At 52.9% G+C, this 12,318-nt stretch overlaps 1 protein-coding gene across 1 annotated transcript; it reads right to left on the bottom strand.

The window, feature by feature from the left end:
- Positions 1–3,883: 3,883 nt before the first annotated feature.
- On the bottom strand, positions 3,884–11,394 carry PITX1 (paired like homeodomain 1). The gene is made up of 3 exons (XM_083871928.1): positions 11,130–11,394; positions 8,205–8,410; positions 3,884–5,343 (listed from the first exon to the last, which is right to left on the bottom strand). The coding sequence occupies exons 1-3, from the start codon at positions 11,290–11,292 to the stop codon at positions 4,804–4,806; spliced, it is 909 nt and encodes a 302-aa protein (XP_083728054.1). The 5' UTR covers positions 11,293–11,394; the 3' UTR covers positions 3,884–4,803.
- Between the last annotated feature and the right edge of the window lie 924 nt (positions 11,395–12,318).

Raw genomic sequence — 12,318 nt, forward strand, 5'->3', positions numbered from 1 at the left:
GAAAAAAATCAAATACATATGTTCTTTCATTTTTCTTCTTTTATTTCCTATGAGAATTTTTTATTTGTTGGGAAGTTATTTGGTAAATAAAATTTCTGTGCATATGCTTTCTTCATTAAAGAAATCGGAGTTGGGGATAAACAAATTATTTTTTTTTTCCTGTAAAAAACCCCGTGGTTCTGCAGAAGAACAGGCTGGCTGCCATTGAAACATTTTTGATAGAAAATCTGCCTGCAGCCCTACTGCTTAATCAGTTTGGAACAGAGCGTAGCCTGTAGCTTGTTAATAAGAGCAGCTTGCCCAAGCAGTTCACACAATGGTGAGCCGCAGAAGAGGCTTGCTGCATAGCTGTGGATTTTATTTTGCAGCTCTGTTAATTAAAATATATTTTACTTTGAAGGAGGTTTTTACTGTTTTCTATGAGGCTGAGCAGAGAACTGTTCTCTTGGATAGATTAAAGGAGGGATATGAAATATTTTCTTAGAAGTAAGAACTCAGCTTTGTTTGATGGGCAAACAGAGCAAAAACAATGTGTAGTTTTGTATTTTTGTTTGTTCTCAGTCTTTGTATATGGCCTGGTTTATAACTCGGTATATTTCAGCTGTTTTGATAACATCAAACTAAATATTTCATATACAAGTTGCCAGACTGAAACAGAAAAGTCACAGATTTAATTGATAGAGTAATTTTTACTTATACAAGCATATACTAAAATAATAAGGCCTGAAACTGTGCCACTGAAGTTAATGACAAACCCTTCATAGGTTTCATATAAAACCTGTATTTTTATTATCCCAGTTCCACTGACTTTTGTTGCAAGATCGCAGCAAAATGTTAGGGCATTTCTAGGTGTTATTTTTATTATACAAAACCCCATTAAAATCGGTACTGAAGCATCCCATTAATTTAAATGGGACTTTGCATAGTTTGCTGAGTTCCAGGCCACAGATAAAGAGAAGTATGCAATTTAGAATTAAACTGACCACAGCTTTTTATTAGAAGACATTTAATCTTGAGCGGACTGCGCAGTCTGAGGCATAAAATATTTGTGAACTTCATCTGGGCTGGTGCAAGCAGAGCCTGCACTGTGCAGCAGCTCCTGGGTTGGTCTGGGCCCTCTCAGGACCATGCAGCATTCCCGAGCAAACCCAAGCAAAGCTCTCCCCAGGCAGCTTTGCTTTGGAAATGCTAATAGGTAAGCCAGCACACCCAGAACAAATGGAAAACTTGATTCCGGTATTTCTCTGGCTCCAAGGATCTGCCTGCCTTGACAAAGCCCGCAATCAGTAGGCAGGAGTCTGGGGACTCTCTGCAGCAGCCGCTGGAAGGAGGGTCCCACCGGGACGGAGCCACGCGAGATGGAAGTGATGCAGCTTCAGGAATTCCAGCTCGGGCTTCACACGCTGGAAACCACCGGGAGGAATGTGCAAGGCGAGGGATGGAAAACCACCGCCTCCGGTGTGTGGAAACACCCACCAGGCAGACGCCGGCAAGGGGAGTTCAAACAGCAAAGCGAGAAGGGTGGCGGTGAGCGGTGTTTTACACAGCCCCCGGCCCGTGGGGACTGCGGGCACTAATGAAGCATTAAATGACAGCCTTCCTCGGCTGCCCCCAGCGTGGGCACACACCTGGGCACCTCCACAGGCACACCGCGGGGGAAATGTGCTTGGGCAAGGTAGCCCAAAGCCGTGCCTTCAACACCCCAAACCCCCAAATAATCCAAGCTGTAACCATTGTGGGGGAGAGCCAAAGGCTGCTGGAAGCAGGACATCCGTAAAAGTGCACAGGGAAGGTGAAGGAGCTGCTTTCTGCTCAGTGTCTCCTCGGAATTTTCCTTTCCCTGAGCCATAAATGTGTCAAGATGCCCAAATGTGGCCCAGCAGCAGCTCGGTTTTCCGTGGTGCAGTCACAGGGCGGGGGGACACTGGTGAGGGACACAGAGGGCTCAGTCCCTGGTCCCCCAGCCCTGTCCTGCAGACACCTTCGGGAGGGGCTGGGGGGTTCAGGACTCCGACAACAACTGAAACCTGGGGCAGGGTTTGGCAAAACGTGAGCGCCGCTGCTCTGATTTGGTGCTACCTCCAGGAACGGGAGAAAACGAACACCCAAAATCCTGGCTAAAATACCAGCCGAGGGCTGGCAGGTCCCCTCCCGCCTGGGGACCGGGGGACAGTCTGTCCTGTGTGGTCTGTGACACTGCCGTGGGCACAGCGAGCCCCGGAGCCGCTCTCTGAGCCCCGCGGGGAGAACAAAGCCCGGCTCAGCCCCCCAGCCCCGGCTCAGCCCCCCAGCCCCGGCTCAGCCCCCCAGCCCCGGGCCCGCTGCCGGAGCCCCCGGGACACAAAGAACCGAGTCCTCGGGGAGCGGGGCCATCCGCGGCCGCGCAAACAGCGCCTTTGGGCCGGGAAGGGCCCCGGCCGTGGCTGTTCCTGCCGCCGGCTCCGGGTATTTCACCGATTCCTTATATCAGTTCTGGCATTTGGGGCAAAACATTAATAGTAATAGAGATAGTTAATAAATAGTCATCGAATAGGAAATAAATAACAATTAAATCAGAGGGGTTTGTGCTTGAAAAAACTTAAAGGAGAGGGAGAATTGTTTGAACAACCTTTAAAATTTAGAATGTCGGGGAATTTGGAGAAACGAGAGCAAAACGCACCTTGGCCAAACGGGACGAGCGGCTGCGGGACAAGGGGCAGCTCCAGGGCCCAGACCCGCCGGGGCGGCTCCGGGCTGCGGGATTGACTCTCTGGGGAGGAAAAATCCCGAGCACGGCTCGGTGAGGATCTGGTGTGATGCGGCAGGGCAGCGGCCAGGAGGGCTGGAGCCCCGGCAAACAGCCCCAACAGTGCCATAAACCGGGACCTGGGGAGGGTCTCCACTGCCAGGGCAGCCCCGGGCAGCGGGGGAGGGAGCGGGGCTCATTCCCTGCCGGACACTGTGGGGACACGGCGCAAATACCGGGGGAGGCCTCCCCAAAATGCCACCACGGGGCGGGGGACACAAAGCTGCTTTTCTCCTTTTTTAGTCGCTCTCTTAAACACAGCCAGAAAAGAACATTAAAGGCATTTCTAGATTTCGTTTCTGTTTAGTTTTTTTTTTTTCAGTTTTCTTTTTTATTCCCATGCTCTTAATTTTGAAAAAAAAAAAAATCATCACAAAACATAACTTATAAAACAATATATATACTGCATCCTTATCCACAACAGCATAATTGAAACATCCAGCGTAACGTTTACCACAGGTGTGAAATACACTGGGAAAGAAGTACCGTGTGCATTTTATGTCTCTTTGTCATCTACAGGTAATAAGTATCGACAAAAATAAGCAACAAATATGCCTGCCATTAAACTTGGTATGCCTTTTGTATGCGTATTAATAAAAATCATATTTATAATTCCCACGTTTTGTTTGTTGTTTTATTTTTTTTTCCAACAAGCACTTGTAAAAGTATCTATATTTACATAATAACACCTTAAGATAATAACACCTTAAGAACTATTTTTTTTTTGGTTCCTTGTTTTTCCTTCACATTTAGAAAAGCAAGGAACGCTTTCAGCTTTGCTAAGAACCTTTCCAGACGCCGAGGCTCGCTGTTTCTCTAGCAGAGATGCAGTATCTGAAATCACTTCATAACAAACCGTTTTTCGTCTTTTTTTCCGAGACTTTATAAAACGGGGGTCGCTTTTCGTTTTTTACTTTTCAAAGAGAAAAAAGCACCCCCTGCATTTAAATAAAGATGAATGATAATTTCATTATCAGGTTAAGACTTTGGACGGGGGAAAAGATGAAGAGTTTTTTGCATTGCTGAAGGGTTTCTGTGCTCTCTCACCACCGGGGATACTGCAGTCTTATGGAAAGGATGAAGAGGTAGGAACCTTGAGCTGCTTAGTATCAGGAATGACTGGATCAGAACTTCCAACTAAAGAAAAAACATCAAGAATCATGCATTTTAAAAACAGTTTATTCAACGGCCAAGGACAATGATCCTGCACAATGCAACGGTAGATATAAATATAACCTTATATAAGTGGTTGACCCTTGTCATTATTATTTTAATAGTTTCATACCTAATATTTCAACCATTTTTTTCCCCCCGCAGATTCTACTCTGCGATTTGGCTTCTATTTTTTTTTTCCCTCCCCTCTTCCCCCAACTTTTTTTTTTTTTTTTTTTAAATTTTTTTTTTTCCGAGTGTGATTCTGTTTCTCAGTGGTAAACATTAACCAAACTCTTCCCGTGCGACAAGCGGCCAAGAACCAGCTCTTCCCACCGAGGCGTCCCGTCCTGCCGCCCTCCCCGCGGGGCAGCGGCCGCCTTACCCACTCCTGTGCAAGTTCAAGTAAACACATACAACCCGCATAATCCAGAGAAAAAAAAAATTGCAACTCATCCATGTACCAGATTTCGGTGTCTCTTGCAAAAGTTTTCTGGTCCGTTTACGGTTTTAGATGTGGGGTTATTTTTTTTTTTTTAGTTATTATTTTTAAAAATATTTTTAAAGCGCTGTTTTGTTGGTTATATCGTTGTTTTGCCTTTTTTTTTTCTTTTTTTTTTTTTTTTTTTCCTAGACAGTCGAAGTCCGCGGAGTTTTTGGGGCTTTTTTGGGGGGCGGGGGAGGAGGGAGGGAGTGCTTTATTTTATGTTTTTTTCCCTCTCTCACTTGCTTGGGTTTTGCTTTTAATCATCATCGGGTTTAATTTTTTTTTATTATTATTATTTTTTCTTTTCCGTTAAACGTCGCTTCGCTTCTGCTTCGCTTTGTCGGCGGTGCTTTGTCGGAGGTGGTTTGTGTCGAGTCCGTCAACTGTTGTACTGACAGGCGTTTAAACTGGAGCCGGGGCTTTGCAAACTGCTGTAGCCGAAACTGGAGTGCTGCTTTGATTTCAGTCTGAGGCTGGCTAAGCTGGAGTTGCAAGTGTCCCGGTAGACGCTGTAGGGCGAGCCCGGCGGCCCGTAGGGACAGGCTGGCGAGGACATGGCCGAGTTGAGCGAGGAGCCGCTGATGTTGTTGATGTTGTTGAGGCCCGAGTTGGCCATGCCCGGCACGGCCGAGTGGCCCATACTGGAGGGCATGTTCATGGAGGGGATGCTGCTGGGCGCCGAGAACATGGACTGCGAGGACAGGGGGCTCATGGAGTTGAAGAAGGTGAAGCTCTTGGTGGAGAGCGGCGCCGGGGTGAGGCTTTTGGTGGCCCAGTTGTTGTAGGGGTAGCCGGCGTACATGTCGTCGTAGGGCTGCATCAGCCCGCTGAACTGCGGCACGTAGCCGTTCTTGCACAGGTCCATCTGCTGGTTCCGCTCCCGCTTTCTCCACTTGGCTCGGCGGTTCTTGAACCAAACCTGCGTGGGGAGGGGGGAGCGACACGTCTGGTGAGTGCGGGGCCACAGCACTCCCACCCCACCGCCCGTGCGCAATGCGCGCAGCTATCCGCAGCTATCCGCGGCTCCCCGCGGCCCGGCCAGCCCCTCCGGGACCCCCGAGCGGGCTCCACGGCCCCTCACCGCCCGTCCCCGCCGCCCCCCGGCCCCGCAGGACGGGGTCCCGCTCGGCAGGGCGCCTGAGCGCACCTCGGGCTGTGCGCGCATCCCTCTGCCCGGCGGGATGCGGCAGGCGGGATGCGCGGCCCCCTCTCCGCCTCTCCGCCTCTCTCTGCCTGCGCGGGTGTCCGCGCCCCCCGCCGCCCTTCCCGGGGCCGGGAGGGGAGAGCAGACACGGCCCGCTCTGATTAGGGCCCGCTCGCCCCGGCCCCGCCGCGTTCCCCAACGCTAATGCTGTGTAATAAAAGTCCCCTGTTACAGATCATAAAAAAAGGGATTGGATTAGTATGCTTAGGTTTAAAAAAAAAAAAAAAAAAAATCAATCCCCGCATCGCCCTCGGATAGATGCAGCCTCTGACTTTATATCTAATGAGAATTTACAGCCCTAACTAGGAAACTGAGAAGAGGGGTTGGTCCTGACCTTTGATGCAAAAACCGGTTCCAGTCTCACTCTTATTATTTTTATATATAATAATATCCATCTATATCTATCTATCTATCTATCTATATCTATCTAGCTATCTAGCTATCTAATTTATCTATCTAATCTATCTACATAAATCTATCTACCTATCTATATTTATATATCTATATATCTGTATGTCTATATAGCTGTATCTACATCCTTCGGAAAGCATTTGAGTCCTCCATGATGGAAGCCGGGCAGCTTCAAAAATCTTTAAAAATTGGTTAAAAATCTGCATCGCTCCGCCTGCCGCCTGCGCCCGGCCTGCGAGGCTCCCCTGCAGCATCCTCCCCAGCTCACCCCGGCTCTCCCCTCCCGGGAGCTCCCCGCGGACACCGGGCGGGCCCCGCGCAGGCTGCGCTCCCTCCGGGCCCGGGCCTCCCCTCCCGGCGCGCAAATGGCACGGCTGTTATTAAATACCGGGCTCAAGGATGGAAACTCCGTGGGGGAACGGATGGCGGAGTCTATTTTAAAAAATAACAATAATAAAAAGAATCTTGTATAAATAGGAAACGAAAGCCAACATGTTCAAAACCTGTAATATACTCCTCGGAAGGTGCTTCCAGACAGGAATTTCCTGAAAATGAGGGTAATAGTTTTAATTATGGCTCCTAGACATTTTAAAGGAAGGCCCTCGTAGCAAATTAAGGTTAGATTTGCAATCTGCCATCTCAGAACATCAAACCCAAACATCTCCGCACAGAGGGAGAACGAAATTATGGTAATTGCAACTCATATTTTAGTTATATTTGCTCCCTGAAATATTCAACCAGCATTAATGCTCAGGCTTTGTTTTGTTTTAAACTCAATTAAGACAATGCTTTCAGAGGCATTTGTTTCAGATGGGTGTTTACCCTTAAAATGTTAAAAGCAGAATCTCTGTAATCCGATTTGGTCACTCAGGGTTTAATTGCCAAGTTAAAAACAAAAAAACGAAAAGAAAAAAAAAAAAAAAAAAAAGAAAAAAAGAAAAAGTGGATTTTTCCGTGCGGTGGGGCTTCTCTCCGCAGTCCCCGTTCCCTCCCGCGCTGCCGGGGTGAGCGACCCGTGCCGAACCCGCGCGGGGATGTCTCGGGTGGGAAAAGCGCTTGGGAGGTGGACAAACCGAGACACAGCGATACAGAGCCATAGAGACCGAGCCGCTCCGGCCGGGACCTTTCCCGCATAAACCTCTACGGAACTGCCGAAGCGCACACACACATATATATATATACATATATGTACACACACACACACATATATATGTTTCTCGCCGTGTATACCAACATTACCGAACCTCGAGTCTGTCTAAGAGGAGCATCTATACATACACACATACACACACGCACATATGTATACATAAACACACATATATACACATAGACACATATATACACACGCACATATATACATATATATGTATACATGCTATATACGTATATACACACACCATATATATATATGCACATATATATATGGTGTGTGTATATACATGTGTGTATATATATATATATGGTGTGTGTATATACATATATATATATATGTGTGTGTGTGTGTGTGTGTGCGTGTGTGTGTGTGTGTGTGTAAAAATTGATCGCCTTAGCGGTACAAGTTTGTGTCTTCAGCGCGTATGGATTCAGTGAGCGCTCCCCAGCCCCTGCCCTTCTCTTTCGGCCTCCACAAGCACCCGCGGCCCCGGGGGATGCGCGGCCGGGCGGGTCCGGCCCCAGCCCCAGCCCCAGCCCCAGCCCCAGCCCCAGCCCCAGCCCCGCACGGCTCGGGGATCCCCTCCATCCCGCCGCCGCAATAGCGAGGGGAATGGCTCCTTGGGAGATGGTCGTTGCGATTACTGGGAATAACCAGAGCACGGGGAAGTTGCTCGGATGGGAGTTTGCTCCATCCCCGCGCCGCTTTTCGTCCAGTCCAGAGGGTTCTTCCCCCACAGTCAAACCCTTCCCCACCCGGCCTTTCTCTGCTCCCTGCCCCGCTCGTCGCACATTTTTCCAACCCGTCCCCAGTGCGAGGCCGAGGGCCGCGACCCGCTCCTGCCGGCATCTCTCCGTGGCCGAGAATTTCTCCTCTCCGGCCTGGATCCCAATTTTGGTGACTAAAATCCAGCCCAGCGCGAACCTCGCAGCGCTCCCAGAGGGGCATTTCCCCGAGCCCCCCAGGCTCCCCAGGGCAGGTTGGCTCCCGGCGGGGCCGCAGCCCCTCTTACCCGCACTCGGGGCTCGGTGAGGTTGGTCCAGACGGCGATCTCCTCCCTCATGCTCATGTCGGGGTAGCGGTTCCGCTGGAAGGTGGCCTCCAGCTCCTGCAGCTGCTGGCTGGTGAAGTGGGTCCGCTGCCGCCGCTGCTTCTTCTTCTTCGCCGGGTCGTCGGCGGCCCCGTCCTCGTTTTTCTGCTCGCCACTGCGCTCTTTTTCTGCGGGGGGATCGGGTTGAGGATGGTCGGTTTATTTGGTTTTCCTTTCTTTTTTTTTTTTTTTTTTTTTTTTTTTTTGGAGGTGGGTGGTGGGATTTTTTTTTGCCTCATTTTTTCCCCAATACCGGCACACAAAGGCAGACACCCCCGGCCCGCACCCAGGGCTGCTCACCCCACCGGAGGGACAGTGGGGACACCCACTCGTGTCCCGCTGGGCCCTGACCCAGCGAGCTCCCCGCAGCCCGAGCCGGCCCTTCCCGGGGCACGGAGCCCTGCCGGGCCCAGGGCACCCAGGAGGGCCCGGAGCGGCCCGAGGGGTCCCTGCCCTGGTGGGGAGCGGGTACCCCCGCCCGCTCCGCCTTCCTACGGCACCTTCCCGCTCCCTCCAAAGCCAGGCGTGATCTTTGCTCCATTGTCTTTGTTGTGTCGGCCGCGACAGGAAACTTTGGAAGGGCAGGGGTGGAAAATCCAGGAGCAATTAATTGCAAAAGGCCCCTCTCTGCTCCCCCACTTCATTCTCTTTTCGTAATTATTTTATTTTCCATCTTTTAGGATTTTGGTGTTTATTTTAACACAGGGCTGAGCGAAGCCCTCCGCAAAAATCATATTGGAAGAAAGGAAAAGAAAAACAACATCCAGGAGGGTTTTCTCAGGCGGGATTTGCGCGGGCTGGGAGCGGGAATTCAACACCGGCCCTGCGAGCCCCCTCTCCCATTCCGTGACGGGTCTGTGGCTCTCCGGGCCCGGGTTCGGCCCGGTTTGTCCGGGCTGAGGCCTCGGGGAGGGACTGAGGGCCCGAAGGCTCCGGGCTGGGCCCGGCCCGGGGAAGGTGAGGCCAGACCGGGCAGGGCCGGGGGCCGCGCTCAACCCCGGCCTCGGTCCTGCTGCTGCGCAAGGGAAAAACCCCGGCGAGTTTCTCCTTTAGAGTTCTTATTTTTCCTCCTTTTAGGAGTTTTTTTTTTGAGGGGTTTTAACCCTCTTCCAGAGGGTTTTGTCCCGCCGCCCGCGGGCCCGGGGGCATTTCTACAGCCCCGACCTCTGCGGGGTAAACGGGAGTCTAAAAATAATCGCGCGCTGAATGCAGAGCCCGAAAGGCTCGTCCTTGCAGAGTCACCCTCGGACCGCACCTTGCTGGGGACCCTCCACAGCCAAAGGGGTGAGGGCACAGCGAACCTCGGCTGCTCAGAGCACCCAAAAAGGGCCCGACGGCCCTGCGGGGTTTGCGGCACAGCGAGGCCTCAGCACAGACCCCAGGGCCCCTGTCCCCCTGTCCCCAGCCCGGCCCGGCCGCATGGCCCGGCGGCGGCGGCGAAACAGAAACAAAAATAACCCCGCCAAAACAAACCCTCCCGCTTTGGGCCGCCAGCAGCGCGGATTAACCGGGCCGAGGGGAGTGAGGGGCCATCGGCAAGAGCCAAGTGGTCCCGATGGGCTCCGGGCCCTCGCCCAGCGCTGATTTTAACTCCCCCGGTCCTCCCTAAAAACCCGGCCCAGCGCAGGGCTGTGATACAATTCCAAACCGTAAGGCAAGGCATCTTTAATCGGCGTTTGTAACTATTTTTTCCCCATTACAAGAATACTAAAATGTAAGGGTATTTTGCAGTTTCTCGGAGAAGAAAAGCAGCAGCTCCTCAAGCCCCGGGCAGCGCCGAGGGGTCACACACAGGGGTAGGGCAAAATGGAGCAAATCTCCCGCTCTAATCTCCAATAATCCTCTCTAATCTCAGTGTCCCCTCCAGACGCCGGTCTCTAACTCTGTTTGCGAATCAGGCCGGGAGGCACAACCCAAACCCGCTTTATCACCGAGTGCCACTTCGGGACCGGCTCTTACACCGCCTCTCTCCGGGTTAAAACTCCGAACAGCAACAATAGCTATTAGAAAATTAAAATTACATAAAACAGAAACTCCCTCTGAAACAGCCTTGCTGCAGAACGAATATCAAACTCCTTCTTGAAGCTTTTGTTCCTCTCCTCTACCTTTCCCTTGTCACTCTAAAAATGTTGTTGTTTTAATTAAATGCAATCTGAGAGAGCAGAGCGTTCCCTGTAGCCCTCGCACACGGCGTTCGGGGCATGGGGATCCTTCCCTTTTCCTGCGAGGAAAGCGCTCAGCCCCACACAAACCTCTCCGCGGCCGCGCACATCCCTGCGCAGGGCCCGCGCTGCCTGCCCTGGCCCCACTCTGCCTCCCCGCCTCTGCCTGCCCTTTCTTTCTTTTTGAATTTTTTTTCTTCGCTGACAGAGAGATCTTTTTCCATCCCTGCACCACCCGAGCTGGAAAATAAACCCGGGCAAAAGCTGACATTATTTCAGAAACATCCGGCAAAACCGCACTCCCCGAAGAGTCCCCCCTTCCTCCCGACCCCATCAATTAATAACTACATTTTTTTATTATTATTATTTAAAACTAAATGAAATAAAGAAAGGAGAGCAGCTCCCGGGCTGGGACACGGAGCCGTGTGTCCCGGGCGGGCTGTCAGCGCCGGCCGCGCTGGGGGAGCAGCCCCGGGAGGGCCCCCGCTCCATTCCCGGGGCTGGGCTGGGATGGAGCCGCCGCGGTCCCGGCAGTTCCCGCTCTCCTCGTCCCTCCATGGGCCCGGCCTGGCGAGGGGCGCGGGCACGGCCGCCCCGCGGAGGGAGCGCGGTGGGGAGGGGGCGGCAGCGCGGGGGGAGCGGGCCGGGGCCGCGGGGGGCGCGGGGCGGGGGGGGGGAGGGTTACCTGGCACCTCCGTGTCGGAGGATTCACTGGCCGAGTTGTCGATCGGGTCTCTGGGTTCCGAGGATCTTTGCAAATGGAAGCTGGAAGCCATGTCATGGGAGGGTTGGGGTCTCAAGCTCTCAGGCAGTCTCTCCAAATTCATTCCACCTTTAAAGGAATCCATGGCAGGGGCGCCGGGCTGCCTGGGGGAGTTTGCAGGTGTTTATTCCACACAGAAAGGAACAAGGAGCTTTTTTTTTTTTTTTTTTTTTTTTTTTTAAAGAAGAAAAAAAATCAACAAAAACCAAAAGCAAATCCACTTATTACTAACAGTATTATTTTAAGGGTGTCGGAAGCAGCGTGGGCAGTGCCTGCGAGGCGGCTGTCTCTGCTGGGGAGAGGCACGGCGCTCCGGCCGCATAGGCAGGGAAGTGGTAGAGATCCCTTATAGAGAAACGCGAGTTGCGAGTTGGACAGTTTAAAGCTAAAGAGATTAAAGTGACCTGCCCTAGAACAAATGCCTGTAGTTAAACGGGGCTCCTCCCCCTGAAGGTTAAAACCTCCCCGTCTCGCTCATGCATCACTCCATCTAGCGCTGGCCCGGCCCGGCCGCGCGGGACCTGCCTCCGCTCTCCGCGCCATCCGCGCCCCCTGCGCGCCCGCGGCCACTCCGCGGCCCCCGCCGCCCCTGCCCGGCCCCCGCCGCCTGCCCGCGGCTCCTTCGGGGTGCCTTCCCTCCTCCTCCTCTCCACCCGCCTCCTCCCCCAAACTCGGTGATGTATTCCAAATATTTCACAAACGAACGGGAAGGTGAACAATCCCCTGGGGACCCCCGCCCGCCTCCAGCACCCCGCCAGTTCGCCCCCACTGTAATCCCCTGGCAGCCGGCAGCGCGCAGCGCGGCATCCCCGCGGGTATCCCCGCACCCTCCGGGCTGGGCCCCACGGCCCGCGGAACCTCCGCCCCCAGTAGTGGATGCGCGCCCGCGCACTCCTCAGCATCTCTGCGCGGGGCTCAGCGACCCCACCGCGTTTCAGTTCCGCGGGGAAAATGTTCCTGGAGGGGCGCTGGGGCTGCGGACTCTGTCTGAACTGGTTTTAACCTTTTTAACATTATTTTCCAGGCTGCGGGGGTTACACCAGCGCTGCCCGGGCCCTGCCCGGCGGCCGGGGGAGCGCGGCACGGGGAGCAGCGGCGGGGCCATCTCTCC

Source organism: Zosterops lateralis (genome assembly GCF_965231275.1).
Source record: "Zosterops lateralis genome assembly, chromosome: 14".
Classification (NCBI taxonomy): Eukaryota; Metazoa; Chordata; class Aves; order Passeriformes; family Zosteropidae; genus Zosterops; species Zosterops lateralis.

Excerpts from the sequence above, each read along its gene's own strand:
- PITX1 (XM_083871928.1), bottom strand. The coding sequence starts at position 11,292 with ATGGATTCCTTTAAAGGTGGAATGAATTTGGAGAGACTGCCTGAGAGC. Across the intron at positions 8,411-11,129 it reads CTCCGACACGGAGGTGCCAG|AAAAAGAGCGCAGTGGCGAG; the intron begins GTAACCCTCCCC and ends ATCCCCCCGCAG. Across the intron at positions 5,344-8,204 it reads TCACCGAGCCCCGAGTGCGG|GTTTGGTTCAAGAACCGCCG; the intron begins GTAAGAGGGGCT and ends CTCCCCACGCAG.